General features: G+C 35.8%; 1 protein-coding gene across 2 annotated transcripts in view; it reads right to left on the reverse strand.

Annotated features, from left to right (window-relative positions):
• The window catches only part of igf1ra (insulin-like growth factor 1a receptor), a 172,596-nt gene that overhangs the window by 27,275 nt on the left and 118,027 nt on the right, over positions 1–27,294 (reverse strand). For both annotated transcript variants that reach the window (XM_056477890.1, XM_056477889.1), the window contains exons 3-10: positions 17,151–17,454; positions 15,565–15,701; positions 12,493–12,637; positions 9,491–9,699; positions 6,128–6,254; positions 5,797–6,032; positions 3,058–3,225; positions 2,534–2,738 (exon numbers count right to left, since the gene is read on the reverse strand). In XM_056477890.1, the coding sequence (XP_056333865.1) occupies positions 2,534–2,738; positions 3,058–3,225; positions 5,797–6,032; positions 6,128–6,254; positions 9,491–9,699; positions 12,493–12,637; positions 15,565–15,701; positions 17,151–17,454 (1,531 nt within the window). The remainder of the gene's footprint in view (positions 1–2,533; positions 2,739–3,057; positions 3,226–5,796; positions 6,033–6,127; positions 6,255–9,490; positions 9,700–12,492; positions 12,638–15,564; positions 15,702–17,150; positions 17,455–27,294) is intronic.

Raw genomic sequence — 27,294 nt, forward strand, 5'->3', positions numbered from 1 at the left:
AAATGCCATTTTCATATGGTAGTGTGGAGTGTGAAAACAGAGCCTTTCAAAAACAATGCATTTTTAGTTATGTCATGTGTCTGTGCTTGAGCCTGATTGCTTTCGCTGTTGTTGTTGTTATGAGTTTTGCGAGATTGTCCTTACTGTGAAGTTAAGCTGATGACGTGTTCTTTTAAAGGGGTCAAATTGATATATATGAATACAGTCTTAGAATCGAGAAACAGTTTGTGCTTTTAAACCTTTAATGCTAGTTCTCTGTGATGTCGTAAAAACCATATTGCTTTTCGGTTCCTCTTATCTGATTGGATGTTGTGAGCATGTCGTTTTTTTGTAACCTGGTAAAAACCAGTACAGCTAAGTGACAGCAACATCAAATTATGAGGCTAAGAGAATGTCTTGGAAGCAGACATTTATGTGGGTACAACGTGACGATTTGCTCATTATACATTTATTAACATTTTAAAACCATTTAAATTCTAGATTCAAACACATTTTTGACACAATATTTAAAACGTGGCTAAGAAATAGCTATTAACTTTTCCTTTTTTTTTTTTTTTTGGTGGGGCCAGTGAAAATATTGGCAGGGCAAGTAAAAATCTGAACCGCTGGCCCAATCGGGACAATAGAAAGATTCCTTACGTTGAACCCTGACTAGACATTTATATTTGGTTGATTTTAGGTTGGACGTTGAACATTGACGTTGGCCTAACGTTGAGTTCTGACGTCAACCCAATTTCATTTCCATACAAAATGCAATGTTCCACAACGTTGGGGTATAATGTCAATCTGATGTCATGATAACGTCCTGTGCCTCCCTGGGAGGCTCTGCTCTGTGAGTGACAACACTTTTGCCCAACCTCCAAATCAAAAGCAAGTAAGGGGGCTCAAATCCTGTGGCTCCCTGGGGTCAAGATGGAAACATAAAGTGATAGTAATGAAGAAAAGGATGCTTTATGAGAATCCTGTTACTGTGGGAAAGCATATTTACATTTAAAACGTCTGTTTTCCATCGATTATAAACGGGAGCATCATATTGTCCCGGAGTGAACTGCAAACCATTACCTTGATGAAAAAAGAGCTCTTAAAGCAGAAGTTTGGGGAAGCTAAGTGGTAGAAGATGTTTGGCGAAATCAATTTGCGCATCAATACTCATGACTCAAAACCCCAGCCCACCCCAAAAAACACACACACTTGCAACCAAATAAACAACCCCCAAAAACCTCTGATTGGAAGATGTCCTAAAGCAACCCTCGGAAACTTTTAAAGCATGTGCTATTAGTAAACCTGAACTGATTCCTGTGTGCCATTCTTTGCCCGCATGAGACAAGAAAACATCCGATGCCACAAGCAAGGTAAACAAATAACACAATGCAGACGTCACTCCTCGTTTCCCAAACAAAAGCCTAACATGGAGCGAGCCCTCAGCCGGCGGCTGCTTTCCAGTCTCATTAATCCGGTCTGTGTCTGTTTGTGCATCCCAAATTACAGCCTGCTGAAATCTTAATATGCAACCGCCACCGTCGCCCCAGCAACAAACATCGTGGCCACACAAGTCTGGATTTCCCAGCGCCGTACCTATCCCCCCCTCACCATCTGAGTCTGCTCCAGCCTCCGCTGCTGGCACCAACCCCTTCCCAAAACCTCATGTTCTGATCTTGTCAGCTCCATGTCGAAATAATTAGGTCTCGGTCCGACCTCCAGAATTCTGGTTTTGATTCCATGAAATCAAGCCGCCTCAAGACTATGAGCTCAGACCCGCTTTGATAATCGCTCTCCAGGAAGACTGAAGAAATTAAGGGCTGCAGACCACTGTTGTAAACTGCGGCAGAAAGTGCTGGGAGTTACCCAGCCTCTGTTCCCACCGAGAGTCCACCTAACCTTTCCAGTAGTTTTCCATCAGAACTCTAGATTTATAAATCTGGCAAAATCAATGCAGTACCAAAATGATTTACCATACAAAAATATGCATGCAAGTTCAAACAACAGCATTTGTGCTAATGTGTATTACTTGGCAGTTCATAAAACAGATTTTGGTAAGGCATTTAAAATGAAAATAAATGAATAAAAAAACTTTCTTATTTGATAAAAGTAAAGTAAAAAAGGGGGTATATTTGATCTATATAGACATCCTGCTATATTTAGATCAGTAGGCACATAGAAGATGGTCTTTTGTGGCTGTTTCTTCGCATTTAACCACTTAAGCATCTGCTCTACAAAGGAAATTCAATCACACGTGTTCTGCTTACAGCCAAAAATCATGTTCATACATTCTATGTGCTATAAACGCACTATAAAAGAGAGTATTTAAATGTTTACAGGTCGGTCTGCTTTACTTTCATTAGGCTACCTAGGTTTTTCCCAAGAAAAGGATAAATGTCAAAATTTGAGTGGTAGTGATTGCATTGTATTGAATGCTATATATTTCTTTAAGATCAAACATTTGAACTATAAATGCTTTGAAATAGCTACTAAACAAATAGACCTGTACCATACTGTCCTTGACACCCTCTAGGAAGTTCATTCGTGCATATACCTGGGTGTGAAAATAGAGTTGTGCAGGAAGTTCTCAAAGACTTTGCGGTAAGATCGGTCTTCAGCTTCCGCCTTCAGGTCCTCCTTGGTTTTTGGGCAGGGGCAGCAACCCTTCTCGCCCCCGGCAACATCTGATTTCGTGGGCTTTGTCTCGCTCTCCATGTCTGACAAAGATGTGGCTGAGATGCGGATTGGGATCTTAAGCTCTGTAATGGAAAACAATCACACAGACTGAAATGACTGAACAAACAGAAGCAATACACACACACATTTTTCCATAAATATAGATATTATACAGTTCCCTTGAATACAGCTTTCCCAATGTGGCATTGGACAGTCTCAGTTGGACAGTTACAACATAGATCCACAAGCTTTTGTTCTCTTCTTTTTACATAAAAATAAATTCATTGCTCAAATCTGTTTACTTACTTGGCAGCTAGCCACATTATAATAATAAGGTTAACTTTACAGTAACTACTGTATGAATTTACCTTGGAATTTAGCATTGCCCAAATAAGCACTCACCTTTGGAGCAGTAATTATGCTGGTAGAGTTCACCATCTTCTGCCTGCTGCTGCCAACGGAGAAAGTAGAATGTCTTGTTTCCGTTTGGAGCGATAGGAGGAGACCACTTCACCATCAGGGATGAAGAGGAGTTGGCGTATGCACGGGCATCGAGGGGCATTGACGGCGCTGTGGATTATCAAGATATTAGTTGGGATAAAAAGTCATATTGTAGATTGGACATTGACTTTTGTAGGGACCTATGATCCAGCATTAAAATCAAGTCTTAAAAATGGAATTTACACTCTCAGAAATAAAGGTACGCGAGCTGTCACTGTGGTGGTACCTTTTCAAAAGGTACACATCTGTACTTAAAGGGTACTACCTTTAGGTACTAATATGTACCCTTGAGGTATTAATATGGACCTTTTAGGAACTAATTTGTACCTTTTGAAAAGGTACCACCCCAGTGACAGCTCGCGTGCCTTTATTTCTGAGAGTGCATGTTCAGAGTTCACAGTTGGCTGAACTCTCTATGGCATGAAATTTGGGCAAATGAGGATAAAAAAATAAAAACTGCAGCTATACAGAACAGTTAATCTTGGACCAATATCTGTTAATATCAGAGTAAACAGAATATAAATGTTTCGCAGTTATAAAAAAAGTTATCAAACAATTTTTCTTCTTTGTTTTAAATTAATCAATTAACCTGTGTTCTGCAGAATTTTTGTTTGCCTAAAAAATCAGGATGAAGCATTCATTTAGTTATTATTATTTTTCATAATAAACGTACATTACCATATTTTCTGTGAAACAAGACACTTTTTTATTTCTTCTGAAACTTGTATGTGACATTTATTTACAGTGCTACTTTCTGTTTCCCTTTTAATTCATTAGTTTATGCTTAACACATTATAACAAAGGTTGTTTATAGTTAATGTCACTATAATTACTGAACCACTAAAATACATCTTGACATTTTTTTAAAAAGTAAAGTGGTAATACTTTACAATAAGGTTGTATTAGTTAATGTTAGTTAATGCATTTACTAACATAAACAAACAGTGAACAATACATTTATTACACCATTTGTTCATGTTAGTTACCGTTAGTTAATGGAAATAAAGTTGTTAACTCACAGTGTATTAACTAATGCAAACAAGAATGATTTTAATAATGCATTAGTAAATGTTGAACTATGATTAATAAATGCTGTACTGTACAAGTATATATAGTGTTTTCAGGAAAATTCATTGAAATGACCAACTTCGAGATATTTTGTTCATATGCAAAATAACTAATTCTGACCATTGTCGATTTTGGATTATTGAAAAATACAGTGCATCAGGAAAGCATTTTTTTATGTTGCAGCCTTATTCCAAAATGGATTAAATTCATTTATTTTCTCAAAATTCTACACACAATACCCCATAATGACAATGTAAAAAAAAAAAAAAAAAAAAAAAAAAAAAGATTTGTTGAAATTGTTGCAAATTTATTAAAAATAAAAAACCTGAAAAATCACATGTACATAAGTATTCACAGCCTTTGCTCAATACTTTGTTGATGCACCTTTGGCAGAATTTACAGCCTCAATTCTTTTTGAATATGATGCCACAAGCTTGGCACACCTGTCTTTGGGAATTTTTGCCCATTCCTCTTTGCAGTACCTCTCAGACTTTCAGAGGTCCTCTCAGACTTAACTGAGGTCAGAAACACTCTGAAGCAGGTTTTCATACAGGATGTCTCTACACCGCTGCATTCATCTTTCCCTCTATCCTGACTAGTCTTCCAGTTCCTGCTGCTGAAAAACATCCCCACAGCATGATGCAGCCACCACCATGCTTCACTGTAGGGATGGTATTAGCCTGGTGTTGAGCGGTGCCTGGTTTTCTCCAAACGTAACGCCTGGCATTCACTCCAAAGAGTTCAATTTTAGTCTCATCAGACCGGAGGATTTTGCTTCTTATGGTCTGAGAGCCCTTCAGATGCCTTTTTGCAAATTCCAGGCGGGGAGTGGCTTCTGTCTGGCCACTCTACCATACAGGCCTGATTGGTGGATTGCTGAAGCTGATGATCGGTGGAAACAGAAAGTACCTGAGCTCAATTTAGAGCTTCACATCAAAGGCTGTGAGTACTTATGTACATGTGATTTTCAGGGTTTTATTTTTATTAAATTTGCAACAATTTCAACAAATTATTTTTCACATTGTCATTATGGGGTATTGTGTGTAGAATTTTAAGAAAATAAAGCAATTTAATCCATTTTGGAATAAGGCTGCAACATAAAAAAATGTGGAAAAAGATATGCTATGAATACTTTCCGGATGCACTGTATTATTGAAAAATATATTTCTTAAAGGGGGCTGATAATATTGACCTTAAAATAGTTTTCGAAAAAATTTTTAAAAATGAATTCCAGCCAAATGAAAACAAATAAGAGTTTCTCCAGAAGAAAAAACATTATATGAATTACTGTGAAAAGGCTTTCTGTCCATGTTGCAGAATGTGAAATTCTTTTAATGTGAAATTTACAAAGTACAAAAAGAAGCGCATGTGGACTGTTAATTTGAAGATTTTTCCAATCAAAATGAAAATTCAAATGCCTAAAAAGATCAAATAATAAATCAAACTTTCAAACAACTACCTAAATGATAAATCAAAAGCTCAAATAATAAATCAAAATGCATTCTCAAATGAGAAATCAAATGTATTTGATATTACATTTTTTACAGTGAGGGTAACTGGTGTGTAACCAACCTGATGCATTGGTGCGGATGTAAGCCACCTCACTCTTAGCTCCCCCAACATGCTTGTCCTCTACAACCAGAGTGACAGCCTTCACAAAGATAGCATACTGAGTCCAGGGTTTAAGAGGGGACAGCAGTACTCCAGGATCAATCAATTTTTCCTGAGGAAGATCCACATCCACCATGTTCCAGCTATTAGAGCCACACCCATCCTGTCCGTCGAATTCGGTGATGTTCTGGAAGGGTCTACATCAAGACAACAACACACAAACATACATTTATATAACGCTCCATCCCAACTGGTAGTGAATAAGAGGTCTATAATAGTAACTGGTACTTACGCCTCCTTGTAATACACAATGAAGCTGATGAGGTCTCTGTAGTCTGGCGGTCGATATCGCTCCCAAGTGAGCTTTATCCGAGTACTCTGAGTGTGGTTGGATCTGAACTTAAGAATATAACTCTCACCTAGAAGAGGGGTCATAAGAGAGATTTCACTAAAAGCACCCCGAAGAGTTCTTCAGCTTGAATGTAAGACTGTGCCACGGCCTTTCCATCTTTCATGAGCTTCTAGGAATTGAAGTGGTATTAGAAAAGGCACTTCTGCTAATGTCTCACCAGTCTACAGTCAGAGCAATTACATTCTGCGGGGAAAAAAAAATACAAGCGCATTGGCTGAGCCATTATCATTGTTCTTCAGAGCAAATTCACTCTATGGTGAAATCTGTCAAATGCATAATAGAGAAGCAGATAGAGAAGGACTACCGGGACACCTGAGGAGCAAACTGCATTTTAAAAGGCTTGAGTAATGAGATAACACTGCCGTCTACCAACCTGTTCAAACCTTACAATGGCTGTAAAATGTATTCGGATGTTTAAGCCTCAATTACAAACACCGCAGCATAAAAATATCAAACTTATTGATAAGAACAACACGTTCAGGTTTGAACTCAGCATTCTCAAAATGAAGATTTACACTTTATAAGAACTGCATTTTTTACACAGTGCTGTGCTAAACATTACGCTGGAGCAAATTAGTTCAAAGTGATCACAAAAATGACTCAGAAATAAAAATTACAGTACTTTTAAGATCATTTTTAGCTTCATGCGTTTGCAGATGTCTAAAAAACAAAGTTAGATGATGATGTCAGATACACACCAGATCCTGTCAGAAAATATTCATTTTGTCTGATGTTCAAACTGTCAGCTGAGTTCCCTAATATTCAAAACCTATTAACAGCAAGTCTTGTCTACTATGCGTGTGGCACCCAAACTGTGTAAACTTTAAAGGAGTCGACTGTAAAAATTCTGTGAACAGCCTGAGTGTCAGGAGAGCCGGTAACGATGATAATTATAAATGAGTTTACTGAATATGTTCTTAAGTTTATTTTAATGCCCAGACTTCATCTGACCAACACAAACCTGACAAGTTTTATATCAGCACAAGCACAATAGCAATGGAAAAATGATAATATTGTCTTCTGATGACTCTTGAAACCACACAACTATAAGATTACATATTCTGATTAGAAGAGGAAGTTACAGCGGTGTACATTTGAATTGTATTAATTGTCAATTAAATTCAACAATAAATGATTATCAGTTTAATTGACAAATTAATTAGCATCAATAAAAATCTAATAATCATATGATCCAAGACAAATATATATTGATTATTAATTATTATATGATTGAAAAAAAGGATAAAACAACAAATAAATATATGATTGCTAATGAGAAGCAACCAAAACACCAGTGTGTGCAGATCTAAGAGATTCTTTAAGGCAGGCGCTCGATCAAGCCAAACAGTAGAAAAAGTCAAATAATCGGCACACTGACTTTATCAGGTCACCTGTTGAAGGTTGAACCGTTGTCATAATAAATCTTGTTTTGAGAGCTAAAGTGGAGTGCGCCGATTGTTTTACTTTTTCTCCTGAGACTCAACACCCACAGGTTATTATAAAAACCCATCAGCAATATTATATTAGTTTAATAACTATAATCTACTTTAATTTTAAATTTGGTAAAGTATTACACTATCACTAATTTAAACTATTATTTTCTATAGGATGCTTTACGATGTTACTTATAATAATACTGCATATGCATTAGATTAGTCAGTACCAAAGCCAAATCTGGAGCTAATCTCACAAAATAATTTATGATAAGGGTCTATAATAAGTAATAGTTTATAATAAGGGTTTAAAAATAAGTAGCCCAATTTTATATGTTAGGGAAAAATATTAAATAATAAAAACAGAGCAAAAATCAAGAGAAACTAAAAATATACAGTTTTGTTGAAATTTTGTAGTATTTTTTGGAATATTTCACATGATTTTAAATGTATTATTTTTCAATGACTAAAATATTATTGTAATAAATATATCTGTTTAATAAAATGCACCAAAAAATCTTGGCTATGTTCAATGAGAAATGGATTTAAATATTTTTATTTTCAAAATGGTGTGTACTCATTTATGCTGAGCACTGTATGTAATCTTGAAAACAAATCTGATTTGATATTAGACATTTGATATTAATACCTGCTGTTGAATCAAACAACTAATGTAAATAAGAAATAATTTACTCGTTTAATTTCTGTAAAAGAATGCTTGTTAAATTGCTGCATGAATACACTACCTGACAAAAGTCTTGTTGCCTATCCAGGTATTAAGAACAACAAATAATAACTTGACTTCTAGTAGATCGTTTGGTATCAGAAGTGGCTTATATGAAAGGCAAAGGCCTCTAGATTAAGATTATTTTACCAAAATAAAATATGATCATGCCTTGATTTTTAATTAATTAATTAGATTAGTAAGGTCTGACTTTGCTTAGACAAAAATCTTGTCACTTAACAGAAATAATGTACAGTACGGAATTTAAAGTCATGGTGCAGTGGACAAATAATTAATATTGTGTATGACTCCCATGAGCTTAGAGGACTGCATCCATACATCTCTGCAATCACTCAAAACACTTTTTATTTGATTAATTAAGTCATCTGGAATGGCAAAGAAAAGTCTTGCAGGACTCCTAGAGTTCATCAAGACTCTTTGCATTCATCTTCAATGCCTTAATCTTACTCCAGACATGCTTAATAATGTTCATTTCTGGTGACTGGACTGGCCAATCCTGGAGCACCTTGACCTTCATTGCTTTCAGGAATATTGAGGCTGGAGTATGAAAAGGAGCGCTATGCTGTTGAAGAATTTGCCCTCTCCTGTGGTTTGTAATGTAATGGGCAGTACTAATGTCTTGATACCTCAGGCTGTTGATGTTGCCATTCACTTTGCAGATCTCTTGCATGCCCCCATACTGAATGTAACCCCAAACCATGATTTTTTCTTCACCAAACTTGACTGATTTCTATGAGAATCTTGGGTCCATGCTGGTTCCAATAGGTCTTCTGCAGTATTTGTGATGATTGGGATGCAGTTAAACAGATGATTCATCAGGAAAATCTACCTTCAGCCACTTTTCCCAAATAATCAACTAGAAGTGAAGTTATTATTCGTTGCTCTTACAAATGGGATCAACGACAAGACTTTTGTCAGATAGTGCATTACTAAAATTAATAAAAGAATCAAAGAAGCATTGTGATCCATCAAGACTCATTGTACTGTTGAATCATCACACGCTGAATTGTATTCTACTAAATATTCACACCTCTAATCATAAAAGGAAAAGCTTTGTCTACTCACAACTTGCTCGCTCTCCATTGCTACGAACATCATCCTCTGCCATCTTTTCCCCAACGCTGGTTTTCTCCCACATTTTCCGGATCTCAGACATGCAAAGCTTGGGATTGAAGCGGAAGTAAAGTTTCCCCGTTCTAATAGTCAGATTGTGCTGAGTCCAGTCCCAGAGATATTGCAAGTTGTGGTTGTCCACTGCATGGAATGCATAGGTACTGTAACACACACACATTTACAAAGATTATTTTTAATACGAGAAAAATGGAAGCAAGGAAAGGAATGAGAGTGATCAGATCTGATTGTACACATGACGAATGTGGTATGTGTGAAAACAACAACTGAAGCACGTGCACAGATTGTATTTCAGTAAAGCCCGAATGGAGATCAGGGCTCAGAAGAGGGTTAAGATGATTTCTACAGCTGCACCGAGCAGCTCAGGAACGCTGAGAATGTCTGCGCCGCTTTACAAGCATTTCTGGAGACGAAACTCAACCCTAGTGAGATCACAACACAAGAGTTCCCACAGCCTCCCTCACACATCCTCCACAAAACTCACGCCAGGAGACCAAACATCTGACAGAAGCTGAACAGAAAAAATAACCATAATGAAAACATATATATATACAAAACTATTAGTCCTTCGGTTAATTTGTAATTTTTTTTACAGAGTGCTGTTTTATGAAGATTTTCACATTTTTAAACAGAATAGTTTTGATAAATAATTTCTAATAACCAATTTCTTTTGTCTTTGCCATGTTGACAGTACAGAATATTTTTCTAGTTATTTTGTAAGATACTAGTATTAGGGATGTCCAGATCTGTTCACGTGATCGGAAATCAGGCCCGATCACACGGTTTCAGACTCGATCAGAATCGGATGTTACCTCCCGATCAGGACTCAAATATATTTGTATGCATACAGTATACAGTGCATCTGGAAAGTATTCATATTGCTTCATCTTTTCCACTTTTTTTATGTTGCAGCCTTATTTCAAAATGGATTAAATTAATTTATTTCCTCCAAATTCTACACACAATACCCCATAATGACAATGTGAAAAATTCTTTTTTTAAATTGTTGCAAATTTATTAAAAATAAAAAAGCTGAAAAATCACAAGTACGTAAGTATTCACAGCCTTTGCCGTGAAGCTCTAAATTGAGCTCAGGTACATTCTGTTTCCACTGATCATTCTTGAGATGTTTCAGCAGCTTAATTGGAGTTCGTCTGTGGTAAACTTAGTTGATTGAACATGATTTGAAAAGGCACACACCTGTCTATATGAGGTCCCAGGGTTGACAGTGCATGTCAAAGCACAAACCAAGCATGAAGACAAAGGAATTGTCTGTAGACCTCCGAGACAGGATTGTCTCGAGGCACAAGGCTGGGGAAGGTTACAGAAAAATTTCTGCTGCTCTGAAAGTTCCAATGAGCACAGTGGCCTCCATCATCTGTAAGTGGAAGATGTTTGGAACCACCAGGACTCTTCCTAGAGCTGGCTGACCATCTAAGTTGAGTGATCGGGAGAAAAGGGCTTAAGTCAGGAAGGTGATCAGAAGTCAAGAGGAATGCAGCATTATACAGAGACATCCTGAATGAAATCCTGAATGAGCGCTCTTGACCTCTTGATTAGGGCGACAGTTCATCTTCCAGCAGGACAATGACCCAAAGCACACTGCCAAAATATCAATGGAGTGGCTTCACAACAACTCGGTGAATGTCCTTGAGTGGTCCAGCCAGAGCCCAGACCTAAATCCTATTGAACATCTCTGAAGAGATCTGAAAATGGCTGTACACCGTAGCTTCCCACATGATAGAGCTTGAGAGGTACTGCAAAAGAATGGGCAAAAATTCCCAAAGACTTAAGGGCTTGTGGCATTATATTCAAAAAGACTTGAGGCTGTAATTGCTGCCAAAGATGCATCAACAAAGTAGTGAGCAAAGGCAGTGAATACTTATGTACATGTGATTTTTCAGGTTTTTCTTTTTTTTTTAATTTACAACAATTTCAAAAAGTCTTTTTTCACATCGTCATTATGGGGTGTTGTGTGTAATCTATTTTGAATTAAGGCTGTAACAAAAAAATGTGGAAAAAGTGAAGCGCTATGAATACTTTCTGGATGCACTGTTTATATCCATCAGGAAAATTCACTGAAATGACCAACTCTGAGATGTTTTGTTCATATGTAAAATAGCTCATTCTGGACATTGTAGATTTTATAGTATTAATGTGAATTGTCCTGGTCAAATAAACCCGAAAATAAATTTGTGTTGTTCATATTTAGCTCATTCAGAATTAGTCACAATTTAGTTTTAGCTATCCGCTGAAAAACTTGTCATGTAAGCTCATAATTATTTAATAGTTAAACTTTTAGTATCACATTAACACATTAATTAATTACAGCCAACAATTATTTTATAATGCATTAATGCAGTTTTTATTACTATTACTATTATTATTATTTTGAAAGTCATATTGTCATTTAGACAAACCACGGGTCACATGGGTAGTGGGTGGGGGGTTGCGTCATCATAAGTCTCAACCAATGAGAGCATTAGGCGTGTGCCTGACTACTGCACTACAACTGCAGTGCTCACATGAATGGCATACTGTCATGCAGAAAAATATAGGAAGGTACCCAACTCTAAATGATTGTTTTCTTTTTAAAACGGTTCCACATGACAAAAAAATGCAATGCAACTAATTGTGATAAAAATGTATAATTATAGTATATAAATAAATAAAATGACAAATAGTTCATGGCAGAAAGTGTAACGCAACCCCTGAGATGGAAAGCTGTCAAATATCTTCTTAATCATATCAACTTATAGATCAAACCATGAAATGATCTTCAAGTCAATGAAGTGAAACCGGCCAACAAATAACTGCTGTTCAGCGAGACATTTAGCATGTACACGACACCTGTTTTCCAGACACTGCTCTGCTCGGTCCATGATCAATCATCCAAATGTCAACACAATAGTTTTGTGCTTTAACTATTTACTTACTGATCCACAAGCTCTTCTCCAAGAATGTATCGCAAACTCTTGAGGAAGGACAGAGAGCCCAGAGTATGAGTGTGCTTGATCCTTACATATCCAGTCACTGTCTGGATCAGCCCCATGAAACTCTCCAGCTCTGATGCAATGTTATCTGGAGAAACAGAGGCAGACAGACACACACACACAAAAAATCAATTACATTAATCAGCTCAATTATTAATCATTTAACAATCAAATGACTGGACGCTGAATAATACCTGTTTTAATTTATTGATAATAATTATATAATTAAAAATACAAATTTTGTGGTAATTATATTTGTGTATCTAAAATGAAAACATAAAAAAAATGTTCAAACCTTTATTGTACACGTCTCAAATTATTCCTTAATGTATAGATATATGATATGTTGTTTTGAAAAGAATTAACTGGATTTTATAGTCACTAATACTTTATATTGTATTTAACTTTATTAAATCTTCACAATATATTGTTTTTGTAAACATTTTAAATAACTAATATTTTAAATGAATGTGAGCTTTGACAACACTAATGTATTATTTACCAATCGCAAAACTAAAAAATAAGTTTACTTCCAATATAGTAAAAAAAAACATACTTAAAAGTTATACAGTAGTCAACATTTGAAGTTAATCAAAAATATTTTTCAAAATTGTCCAAGGACAAAAATGGGTTCAATAGTTTTAGGACAACTTTGACGAAAGGTGATGATCCACTTGTTGACTACTGTATATAGCATATACAGTTGAAGTCAGAATTATTAGCCCCCATTTGATTTTTTTCCCTCTTTTAAATATTTCCCAAATGATGTTTAACAGAGCAAGGAAATTTTCACAGTATGTCTGATAATATTTTTTCTTCTAGAGAAAGTCTTATTTGCTTTATTTTGGCTAGAATAAAAGCAGTTTAAAAATTTTTAAACACCATTTTAAGGACAAAACTATTAGCCCCTTTAAGCTATTTTTTCTGATAGTCTACAGAACAAACCATCATTTTACAATAACTTGTCTAATTAGCCTAACCTGCCTAGTTAACCTAATTAACCTTGTTAATTTTTTTAAGCCTTTAAATGGCACTTTCAGCTGTATAGAAGTTTCTTGAAAAATATCTAGTCAAATATTATTTATTGTCATCATGGCAAAGATAAAATAAATCAGTTATTAGAGATGAGTTATTAAAACTATTATGTTTTGAAATGTGTTGAAAAAAATCTTCTCTCCGTTAAACAGAAATAGGCTGATAATTCAGGAGACTTTAACTGTATGTTTAAATTTTTATTGTGAAAAAACAAACACTATTTCAGTAAAAATGGTTACATATCGTTATCTTTATTGTTTTTCTTTTTTTTTACAAAAGAGAAAAAATAATAAAAAGGAAAAAAATATTTAATAATAAGGGGAAAAGAAAAAAGGAAAAAAAAAGAGTAATAAAAGTGTACAGAAAATTATGACCAACTGAATGCAGTCATTCAACAAGCACAATCGATTGTTCAGATACATTGTCAATGTTGAAAGTAAATATTTACAATTAAACAGTGTTTAATTAACTTATTTAATTGAATTACTATGAAAAAAATAAATAAAAACGAAGGATGGTGCATCTATTGAATGGAAGGCAAGATGTTAAGAGAGTTAAAGTTATAAAACATTGCCACTTTTGAAAGAAATTAGTTTTCCCAGAGCATCGAATATTTTCCAACTTTAGAAGATGCATAGTATCCACAAGCCATTTGGGATGTTGTTGGAGGCTTATTTGATTTCCAGTGAAGAAGAATATGACGCCTATATAATACTGAGGTAAAGGCCAAAATATCAAGTAGTTTAGAATTAAACTGGGACCAAATCTTTGGAACCCCAAAAATGGCAACATCAGGGGATGGGTATATATTTACCTGCAACACCTTAATATATATTATAAACAAAATATATAGCAGAGTACAAAATAATTAAAAAAAAAATCGAAATATTTGAACATTTCACAAAAGCAAGAAAACACTATTTTAAATTTATGAAAAATATCCAAAGTAGTAACAAAGCTGAACCTAGAGAGAACTTACTTACTTATTTTTTTTTTGGACCGGAAATGACCCAGGCTTCTCACAAAAGATATTAAGACAATGTAAAAGAGGTATCATTGTGGAAGAAAATATTTCTGAGCATTTATTTACAATTGAACAAAAACTTTAAGCCAGAATTTAGTCAAGGGTTTGAATAATTTCGGACTTGACTATGTATATATATGATAAGGTAATGTATATATATGATAATGATAAGCCCCCTGTTTCTGTTTTTTTTTTCAACAGTTTATAAAAATAACAACTCATTCCTAATTACTGATTTCTTTGATCTATGCCATGATGACAGGACATAATATTTGACTATATATTTTTCAAGATACTGGTATTCAGCTTAAAGTGACGTTTAAAGGCTTAACTAGGTTAATTGAGCAGGTTAGGGTAATTAGGCAAGTCATTGTACAACAGTGGTTTGTTCTGTAGACCAGTGTTTCCCAACCCTGTTCCTGAAGGCACACCAACAGTACACATTTCCAACCTCTCCCAAATCAAACACACCTGAATCAACTTATCTTAACATCAGAAGAGACTCCAACACCTGAAGTTAATGGGTCGGAAAAGGGAGACATGCAAAATATGTACTGTTGGTGTGCCTCCAGGAACATGGTTGGGTAACACTGCTGTAGACTATCGAAAAAACATATTGCTAAAGGGGGCTAATAATTTTGACCTTAAAATGTTTTTTTTTTTAAATTAAAAACTGCTCTTATTCTAGCTGAAATAAAACAAATAAGACTTTCTCCAGAAGAAAAAATAATTTAGGAAATAGTGTGAAAAATCCCTTCAACTGTTAAACATCCTTTGAAAAATATTTGAAAGAAAGGGGGCTAATAATTTTGACTTCAACTGTGTATACATATTATTTTTCTCTGATAACTCCAGGATTCCTTTACTTTGGGAACTCAGAATGAAATAATAATTAAAAGGCTCGTTGATGAGATGAGAAACTGGCCTTATCAGCAGGTGAGAGTGAGGGTACTTACTGCCCCGGCGGATGTTGATTTGCAGGTTGCCTCTGATGACTGTGCAGCCCTGCAGTGATTGAGCCGCATCCACCGAGTCGATTGTTTTAGATTCGCAGACTTTATCACACAGTCCGTCACACGCGCTGCAAAACATACTGCAGGTGGCACAGACAGAGAAGGAGAAGAGACGGAGTGTCAAGGACAGATTACAGACACACATGCATGTGCACAAGCATAAACACATACACACACACTCCAAACAGGCAAATGCTTGTGAACTGTGACAGGATTATTGTGTCTCAGCAAAACATCAAGTATACTTAAAGCTTGTTTTTGACAAACGCAAGGTCACTGCTTTATGAGGTGTTTGCGCAAGTCCTCGCTTGAACCCTGGCATTTATGTGAAAGGAGGATCATTAAACTAGGGCTGCTCCATTAAAGGACAAACAGACTCTGCATGTTAAAAAAAAAGGCTGCATAGAAAAGTACTTTTGTGTGTTTTCTCTTAATATTGCAGCTGAAATAAAAAAAAAAAGGTGTTCAATAAAAGCTCAAGACCTGGTCTTAACACATTTCTCCTGTGTTTTTTCTATCTGAAAGTGAACAGGCCTGCATTTTGAATATTAAACAGTATAAATAAATCTCAGTCTAAACCTTCAAAGATCCTAATACAGCAGTAAAAATAAAATTGTCACATTAATAAGGGGCTTTCTTATGTTTTTCAAAACTTTTTTTTACATAAGCTACAGATCATTTAAGATCATTTATCATATATAATTTTATTTAGAACTTGAATGGACTTCAGAATCTGACAGATTGATTAGCTGTAGGCTATAGAACAGTCATCTGAAATGTTGTAATACAGTGTTATGCCTGGTCTTGCGTTTACTAACACAGACTAAATTTGAAGTATTTAGATGAAGCAAAATGCTAGCAGGCATCTGTAGCTCCGCTCACGCTCCGCCTCTTTGCCCTTTTTCAGTTACCTCTGGTTGGTGCGATGATGCGCAAACAAAATGGTGACCATTGGCCACACAAACTTGCAGCTTCATTTACACTCTTCAGAAACCTATGGGTGACGTCACGCATACTACATCTATATTTTTTACAGTCTATGGTCCAGAATCAGACCCAAATCATTTTATATGTAATTGCTTATTACAAGCATACAATTTAAAAAAGATACAGTATATATCTGCATAAAAATGTAGGTTTTTATTTTGCGTACATGTAAATGTTATTGCAAGTAATGTCTATTTACATTTACCACACATATACTGTAAAAAGAATTATTGCTGCCTTCATTTTTTTAGTTGAATCCAGTGAACTTTTCTAGTCATCTCAACTTACATCAGTCAAACTGACTAAAATATTAAGTTAAACTTTGTATAAAGTGAAAATTTAGTCGAAACCTGGTTAACTTATTAAAATGCATTAAAATAATAAAAATATTTGTTGTCTTAACTTTTTGTCATTAATTTTTTACAGTGTAATAACCAATGGAAAACAAACAGATGCAAATTAGGTAGGGTAGCATCACTGTATATTGTAAAAGAAACTCCTGACACCGACATCTAATAAGGCATCTAGTTCTAGTGTCGTACCTCTGAGTCTCATTGCGGGTGAATCCGGGCGGGCAGTCCGGCATACACTCTCCGTTGTGAATGACGAAGTCCACCTCGCTGGGTAGGTGAACACGGGCACACATCTCCATGGTGATGCAGCGCCATCCTTCAAACTTGTAGGTATCTGGCGGGCAGGCCTCAACACAGCGGTCCTCGTGAAAGTAATGCTGGCAGGCGGCACATGCTTTATCATTGTCTGCTTCCGTACAGCTGCCCAGGCACTGGGGGTGACAGCACTCGCCCGCATCCGTGCACGCTCTCTTCTCACACTCCTTAGGACACACTGGAAAAGAAGAACACAAATATAGAGAACATGTCAGTTGCTGTTACAAAAGAAAAGTCAGTTTCAGTATACAAGGAAACATCGTAAATTCAACATTTTTTAAAAACCTCCTGAGGCTTAAACCAGTTGCAATTCAGTTATACTGTAAGATCAGTTACTTATTAAGCAATTTAAGGAATTGAATAAGACATAAGAGACTGTTTATGCTCGTAATGTATGTGTTTTCTTAATATATATCCTCTTATTTGTTTTTGTACACATTTAAAACAAGCTGACGCATAAAAAAATCGTGAAACAACTGCCTGGTTTGGTGTTGAGACCAACTAAGTAGTGAAAAAACAATTCAAGGAGCACGTGTGAACTATACATACATTGTTTATGCAGTTAGAAAAAACTGTCGTGTATGGAAGGCCATCGGGGTCAAAAGTTTACCAAAATATGTGAAATTTGATTGTCAACACGCAGCAAGATCATGTAAACAAGTACAACAGCCAATGACATTCTAGTATTTGAGAACTTTGCATATGTGATGCAAAAGTACAGTCCTTCTGAATATATGTACATAAATATCAGATGTTGATTTGTCGGCAAAATATCAGGTGTTATAACTGCATATCTACGCATACTAGGGCTGCACAATATATCGTTTCAGCATTGATCGATATATATGCAAATCTGCAAGTCACATCGCAGGATCTTTGCATTTAATTACTCAATAGCTTTACCTTAATATTGTTAGACTCCACTAAATACCATAAAGCTGTTTATTTGATTTTTATTTTTGTTCTAGACCATTTTGAGGGATGTAAACAAAAACAATGGTCCCAACATATTTCCTGTTTTACATTTTTAATTTCTATAGCTTCTGAGAATCCAAAAAATGCCGCATATTGATAAATAATCTTATGATAGCCGTTTTAACATTAAGTTGTAATTGAACTGGTCAATCTTAAAAACTTGTTACAGTAAAGAAATAGTTTGATAACAAGCAGGAAATGTTTATAGGCCAATGACCACATTGAAATGGTCTATTGTTTTAATCTGAGCTTTAATTTGTTTATTTTATATATATTTTTGGATTTTTAAAAAATATTTTATGCAGATGCACTCCCCCAAACAATGTTCCCAATCGTTGTACAATTATGAATTGTTTACAAATTGAGTTTTTAAATCATCTTGAGAAATTATATTCATACCGCAATATATATTGCTGGAAAACTAAATATTGAGATGTGATTTTATATATCGTGCAGCCCTAGCGCATATTAAAGAAACATTTAAAATCATATTAACATAGTCAAAGCGTGCATATTGACATGAATTTTAATGGGTTACATTTATGGCCCGTTTCCACTGAGTGGTACGGTACGGTTCGGAACGCTTTTATGGCCGTTTCCACTATCAAAAGTAACCAAAAAGCTAACCATACCGTTCCACTTTTTGGGTACCCTTTTGAAAGCATACCTAGCACAACAAAAGAGCACCAAAAGGCGGAGCGAGATGCGAAGCTGAACGCTATTGGTTTCCAGAGACACGTCACTAGCTCATGCACAAGACAGGAGAATGAAAACAAAGGAAGCGCCATTTTTTAAATACACAGCCGAGACATTACATCATAATACTATATACATACAATAACAAGCCATGGTCGACCCAAGCTTAAACAAACCTTGTTGTCATCTTGAGCAGAATCTACCCTGTGCCCCATTGGTGTTTACAAGGCCATCTAAAGCGCGTGCGGTTTCACTTTCTCCAGGGAGCTCGTGTGCACGTCTATATTTGAAATAACGAACTTCTTGAGCTGATGATAATAACGTGCGCATGATTATTAAAGTGCTTCTGACATCCGATTGTTTCAGAAACGGAAAAATGCGAGAGTGATGCGCGAAAATCATTTAGAAACAACTATTTATGTGTATAAAGCATCTGTTTTGTGAGAAGTGCTTCTCATATGATATATGAACAACCCATACAGCTTTACTTTGACATTTCCTTGAGCGAGAATGATGTCGACTGAAACTTTCTATCGTCCCATTGGTACTCTGTGGAAACGCAAGCCTGATAAAGGTGACCTGTTCCGTACTGTACCACTTAGTGGAAAGACTTTTGGCATTAATGGCCTTCCATATTGCATTGCATACACTACACATGTATTGTTCTGATTGCTTTATGAACACTGAATGCTTATCGTAGAACATACATAAAAAACGAAATACTATTTGTTTTTTTTTATGTCTGTGTGTGTGTTCTTGGGAGGCTAGCTATTGGATTAGTTGATTACAAAATAACAATGGCTTGAGTATACAGTTATGAAGTAGAGAACAGAGGAGAAGGAGGAAGCCCAGTGTAAAGTCAGGATGCAGGGGTTTTGTGCAAGGCCTGGCGCTGCTGTGTGCCAGTCTTGTTAGTAAACTGCAGCTCTGGACTCTCTACAGCTAAATAGTATTACTGTGTGAGACTGTTGAGGGAATATAGATGGCGGAGAGGAAGGGGTGAGGACGAGTAGAGCGAGAAATGAAGCCAAAAAGTCTAGCAAGCAGATGGACTGCAGTTTGGACTATTAGCCTGGGAAGCATCTAGTCGGGCCAGGCCCAACGAGAAGCCACGGTCCATCTGTGGCAGGCTTTAAATGAGCTGGAATGTGTCATGATGAGAAACACCAGCTAACAGTTACACAACAGTCCTCAGATTTGATTGGCTGTGTGGCAGTCCATGAGTGCTGATTTACAGTGCAAAAGCAACGGGACTTGTGACTGTCACTTTATGGATCAGTGTGATTTTCAGTGACTCTTTCTGAATATTACAACTTTACACCAGTAGGTGGCGGTAAGTGATGAGTGAGTCAATAAATCAACACATTTTCAGATAATTTGCTCAAAGATGATCATTCCTTCAGGAACAAATCAAAGAATTGTCAACATGAAGAAGTCATTGAATCATTTACTGAAAGGACTGATTCAAACAAATTAATTAAATCAGAAAAGAAACAAGTCATCTTGTTAAGTAGGGGTGTAACGGATCACGGTTGACTGGGATTTGTATGGATCACAATTCACGGTTCGGAATGCACGTGACTGGCAGATTAATTACTTTTTTGAACTTGTAGGTTAATCCAACATTTATAACAATTGCAGAGAAATCGCCTCCCTTGTCATTTAAATCATGTGTATGAAAGCATTTTGGCTTCCCCGTAAAATATAATGATGACAGAAAAAGTTGTGGTGGGACCTAAATGCATTCTTAGGTTATTAATTAAAGGTATTTTCTGTCACTGTTGGTTTAGCCTGAATTAATGCATTCAGTGTGAAGCTGCATGATCAAACATTAAAACATCGTGATCTCAATTCAAACCCGCACAACATGAATGATCGTTGATAATGATTTGCATATGTTTATTAGTCCTTCTAAGCTCTGCATTCAAATCTGCGTTTGATCGAGAGAGATTCAGTTTTTACACTTTTTCATTTCGTTACAAACAATTAAATAACACAGAAGTACTGGGAGAACAGTTTATAGTTCAGATATAACCTGATGTTTATGGTAAAGATTAAAATCACTGTTTAATGGAACTTAACGCTGGTGAAAGCAATTACTTTGTGTAACCAACAGGTGGCGACAAACAACCATCAAAATTATGCCACTGAATGGGTTTTCAGAAATGATCCACCTACAGTATAATGAAACATCAAGTTTTATGTGTAAATGGTTGAATCATTAATTGAAAATAAACGTGATATGTTGTACAACATGTTAGATTTCTATATTTAACATTATCAGCAACAGTAGCCAAGATAATTTTTCATGTTGAATATTTTCCTTATTTTTAGCTGGTTCTTTCTTGATTTTTATTTTTGTTAAAATTACAGGTTCTAAGTTCTGTTTGTTAAAACCAATGGTTTTTGCAGTATAAATGGAAAGCAAATGACATTTGTCTCCTCCCTTTTTTTGCTGTTTCAAAAAATGGTCCGATCCGTGACTCAAAAACCGTAGTGTGATCCGAACCGTGAGATTTGTGATCCGTTACACCACTATTGTTAAGTGACTCATTTAGACACACTGATTCATTATAGAAAGAAACAAGGGACTATGTGAACTAGTCAAATGATTCAATAGCTATATTTCCATACATTTTGAATTTGCACATCTTCTAAGCAAATTTTATGCGATATTTCAAAATTCACCAGAGGATGGAAACACAATGACGTGACCAAACTCACTGATCCATTCAGGTATTAAATATAGGAGCATGTAAGCTGAATTGTTTAAAAACACTAATTGATTCAGTTTCTTTACTCATAATAACTTTAGTTATTATCAATCAACTTATCCACTGAGCCGAATAGTTTAAACACACTAATCAATTCAGCATCAATTAAGAATAGGCCAAGCAACCAAATTATTCAATTAACTAATTCATTCAAATCTCCAACTAAACTGATTCACTCAAACACACTGATTCATTAAGCAATGAACAAGCGACTTACTTGATTAGCAAGCTAGCTATCAAATCTTTCACTGAACTGACTCATTTAAACAAATGAATTCATTCAGCAACAAACAAGTGACCGTCTTTGAATCAGTGAATCATCCACTGAATTGATTTATTCAAACACAGAGATTCATTGAGGAGTTCATGAAATAAAAATGAAAAGTCTTCATGAGAAAGTTGTTCATTCTTTAACCTTGTCTCAACCAAAATAGTACAAAAACAAATGAAATATGGTCTCAAGACTGATTTATACTTCTGCGTCAAGCGCATGCGTTTGGTCTGGTGCAGCCTTCACGCTGTTCCATAGCTATTCAAACGATTCAGTAGCTACGCATCCATACATTGAACATGCGCATCCATTAAGCAATTTTTATGCAATATTACATAATGCACATAACAATAGGTGGATGGAAACATAATGACTTGACCAAACTCACTAATTCATTCTGGAACAAATCAGTGAATCATTTACTAAACTAGTTCATTCAACCACACAGATTCTTAAATATTCTTAAAAATCTCCGACTAAACTGATTCACTCAAACACACTGATTCATTAAGCATCGAACAAGCAACTAACTTTTTTTAGCAAGTTATCAAATCATTCACTGAACTGACTCGTTCAAACAAACGGATTCATTCAGCAATAAACAAGTGACCGTCTTTGAATCAGTGAATCATCCACTCAACTGATTTATTCAAACACAGAGATTCATTGAGGAGTTCCTGAAACAAAAATAAATGGAAAGTCTTCATGAGAAAGTTGTGTTCATTCTTTAACCTTGTCCCAACCAAAATAGTACAAAAACAAAATGAATATGGTCTCAGATGTAAATGTACTTGTGACTGACAGCATAACAATTCTTTCAACTGTACAAACACATGCAACACAAAGCAATGCATTATGCCTGGGAAAGTACAACAAGACAGCGCAGATTGATTGATATTTAGAGGTATTGTACACGGCATAAACAGTTTCTTTTTTAATTGAAATGCTTGTAATTGTTTTGTCTGCATCATGTCTTAACATGATTGCTGTCCTTTCAAACAATGCCTTTGAACTGTACTTTCATACAAACAAAGGGTCCTGTTTGTAGACTCTCTGTAATCAGCTCTTGACAAACAAATCAGTTCCATTGTTGAAAGGTCACTGACATCATAATGTAACCCCAAATGCTCCATATGCCTACTTCCATGAGAGATCGGCGTCTGTCAAAAGCGTGAGAAAGTCACTTTTATGCTGTGCACAAAAAAAAAGAAAGAAATTGGAGCGTGTTTCGAATTAAGTTTTCAACAACAAGCCATATTAAACACACTTGTTTGCGGAGGAGACTCAAGCACACTGTTGACATATGTGCGATCAATAAGCATTCCAATGGATTCACTTGCGTTGAGTGAGCAATAGGAGACAGGCCCTGTCAGTAATACGAGACGCATGAGACAGAGAGAAAGGGTGGGAAAAACACAAGAGGAGAGCTGATAGCTTCACTTTGATAAACAGCCAAGCAACAATTGCTAGGGTGCTATAAATTGTTGCTAGGTGGTTGCTAGGTCACCTCTAAGGTGTTATAGATGATTGATCGCTAAAAAAAAACAGCCAAAAAGTCCATACTAGGAAGGAATTGATATTTTGGATGATTTTGGACAACTAGTGACGATTTTGGACAATAACGATAAATAAAAGTCTTGATATGACTTTTTGAGTATGATTACAAATGCAAACATACTAGACAACTGCTTTTACCCTAAAACCTTTAATGCAAAAACTGCTAAGAAAAAAAGTCAGTTGGCGGCAATGATGTAGTGGTTAGTACGTTGACCCGAGTTCGATTCCCAGCTCGAGGTCCTATGCCGATCCTTCCCTTCTCTCTGCTCCTCACACTTTCCTGTCTATAATTTCCTACTGTCCTATAAATTAAAGGTGAAAACCAAGAAAAAAATAATTATTCACCAAACTTATTTATAAATTGCAATTCTATTGATTCTGAAGGCACCAATCAAAACCCTCAGATTTGAAATAGATCAACCACTGAAGTAATCTAGGATTTGATGGTAAGTACTTTATAGGTTGTTTTCAATCACGTGGTTCTGATGACGCATGAAATTCAGATGAAAAAAAAAGAGAGAGAGACATAGAGGAAAGTCCATATTTTGCAATTAATATCATATTTCGATTTTCGATTTATTACCATTAAGGGGATATAAATAGAAAATAATCACATATGTTGGGCATGATCCTCATATCATGAAGAGTTTTCTACAGAACTAACATATATTTGCCTGTCATTGATTCTGTACATACTGTATAATTACGTTATATGTTACTATAGTTTTCCCCCATGCGGACATCCTCCAGACATCACGGAATAACAGATGAAAACATACGAAACATAGTCTACATTATTATTATTTGTATTTTTTTTAAGGGGGAAAAGAGCTCCACAATAATAACAGCCTAGTTTTGTTTCTGTCGATGAACTTAACCATCAACAAACATTCACCGCTGCTGGGCATCTTGATGTTCATGTTACGGTTGTTTATTTTGCAGAAACGACAGTAAAGACTTGGATTATTGCAAAACAGGCAGAGATTTCATTGCAGCGATTACATGGCAGGATACGTTATTTATATTCTCCTGGATTTTGTATAAGTGTGGTGGTGTTTGTACCTGATTTTAATATAACACATTAACATATTTATAGCTTGGCCTGTTTATAATCTTTATTGGTGCTGTCAAACAAGTTATCCCATTTCAAAAAAGTTTGTACACATGGATGTATTAAAAGATGATTACTTGCTGCCTTTTCTTGCGTTTTTCAGCCAGTTTTTTGAACTTTCCCTCCTTTAAGAGCAAAAAGTTTTAGGAGTCCATAAAGGGTGTATGGCATTTATTTTTTTGACCGATTTAAACAATTATACCATAAAACAGAAACATTTTGATGTTCTGATAGCGATTCCTATGTAGAAGAATTACTTCCTCCCCTCCATCTGAATTTTACGCATCATCAATGACGTCATGTAAAAACAACCTATTTTCTTTTCAGGCCAATAATGATGAAAATGGTATCGAATAGTGCCGATCCTGATATGGCTGCCAATATGTAATCCAATGTTTTGACTATTATTTTGTTCTGTCAAGGTGTCTTTAGGTGTGGCAACTTTTAAGTTTTGACAATTCAATATGTTTATAAATACTACTTTAACAGCATTAAATGGAGACAGAATGAAAAAAGAAAATAGCATACAATTTTTCAAAAGGGAGTCAGTCCCCTTCAGAGATAATTAATTGATTTACAAAAAATGTCAAATAAATATTACATGAATGACTTATTTCAGTATAGAAAGAAGGATGCAGGTATCATTCACTTGTGCAGCAAAACGTTTTTAAACTCGTGAACAAAGGGATTGTTCAAATTGCTAAGCTAAATATAGCAAAACAGCAGCGCTGGCCTCATGAAATAGGAACACTAGTGCAGGAATCTGACAGTGCCTCTAAGATAAGCATATGTGTAGATACCGTTGAAAGGTCTGCCTGGGTGGGTTGCCGCCTGAGGTGGGACTCCAGGCGCTAACTAGGCAGCCATCAGCTGAACATGAGTAGGTAACTATGCCGCATGGCACAGCACTCCTGGTCACCCAGCAACAAACTCCTGGCACTCGGCCTAGCAGACACAGCAGGCACAGCCAAAGAAACGTCTACATGGGATTTCTCCCCTTTTATTTATGAGCTCAGATCATGCAGTACGACATTACAGGGGAAACATTACCGTTTTGTTTATTTGTAAAATTAATATGGCTTATGACACACATTTGGTTGGTATGAGCGGGATTTGAGAGGACGGAGGTTACACATCCCCTCAAATAATCAATGTCACTGCTCAAATGGCTGGCCTACATCCAGATTCATGATGAGAGCGGTTGGTCAAGAGGGAAGGCAGGATCGTGGCAGTGCCCAACAAGGCACACCTGATGCTTACTGCATCCTCTCTTTGCTGACTAAAATACAATAATATGTCTGATTGAGGTAATGTTATGGCACAAAATGGCCATTATTAATGTAGTCGCATCATGAGCAACATGTGGTAAAATTAGGCAAAAACTAAAGGTCCATTGTCAATAATACTATAGGGTATATGCACAGCTACACTATAGTGTTTTTTCCCCTAACGATAACCTTCGGGTGAACGGTTAATGTGACTTTTCTACATTTTACACAGTTCCTTTTACAGCACTGATGATGTAATGTAATTAAAATGTAATCAGTTAAATAGACTAGAGGCAGACAAAACATTTAGTTGTTCAAGTGTAAAATGAGACGAAAAGCCGTTTACATGTGTGTGCCTTCAGGATCAGCAGATTAGTGCAGAAACTCTATTGAAATACTGGGGTAAAATGAATTTTTACTGTTTTAAAGACAGGACGCGGGAAAATGGAGATTGATGCAGTGCTTCTTGTACATTCTGAGACCCACTTTATATAGTATATCAATCAGGCCGTGAAGATCATTGATTTCTAAAGAAAACAGATATTAAATGTGGTGATTTTGTAAAGCCATACAGTTTACTGGAAGCACTTTAACTGGGTTACTGGAAATTAAAAGTACTTCTGCATACAGTTAGGTCCACAAATATTTGGACATTGACACAATTCTATCATTTTTTGGCTGTATACACCAACACAATCAACTTGAAATTAAACGAATAGTCTAAATAATTTTGGACCCTTAACAAGTGGGAAGCACATATGCAAACTGTTGTAATTCCTACACGGTTCACCTGATTTGGATGTAAATACCCTCAAATTAAAGCTGACAGTCTGCAGTTAAAGCACATCTTGGTCGTTTCAAATCGATTGTGTTGGTGTATAGAGCCAAAAAATGTTAGAATTGTGCCGATGTCCAAATATTTATGGACCTAATTGTATACCCTATTGTGATGCTCACAATTTTGTTACTTTAAACCAAAACGCTTTCTGTTGGCCAATGCTGTGAATTCGCATGACCAACTTGTTTTCTTTGAGTGGCTCCAATTTGGTTTAAAAAGCATTAAGACACAGAATGGTGAAGGTTTAATTGTTGCTATAAAGTAATCATTTTCAACAATATGCAGATTATATTTCATATGCACAGTATGCCTATTATGTCAAAAACACAAAACTTGTCTCATTACCACAAATTAGACATGGTGTGAATCATGTCAATTAAACCATCTTCAATTTAAAATGGTGAAAATATGAAGAAAAGTTTTCTTGCAGTTTCCTGCAGTAAAGGTCTTAAAATAGAGTAAATCATCCACTGGGTTTATTTGAATTCTTCTTTTTAAATCAACCTACTTTAATGTGATTTTCCATCT

Source organism: Danio aesculapii, chromosome 18 (assembly GCF_903798145.1).
Source record: "Danio aesculapii chromosome 18, fDanAes4.1, whole genome shotgun sequence".
Classification (NCBI taxonomy): Eukaryota; Metazoa; Chordata; class Actinopteri; order Cypriniformes; family Danionidae; genus Danio; species Danio aesculapii.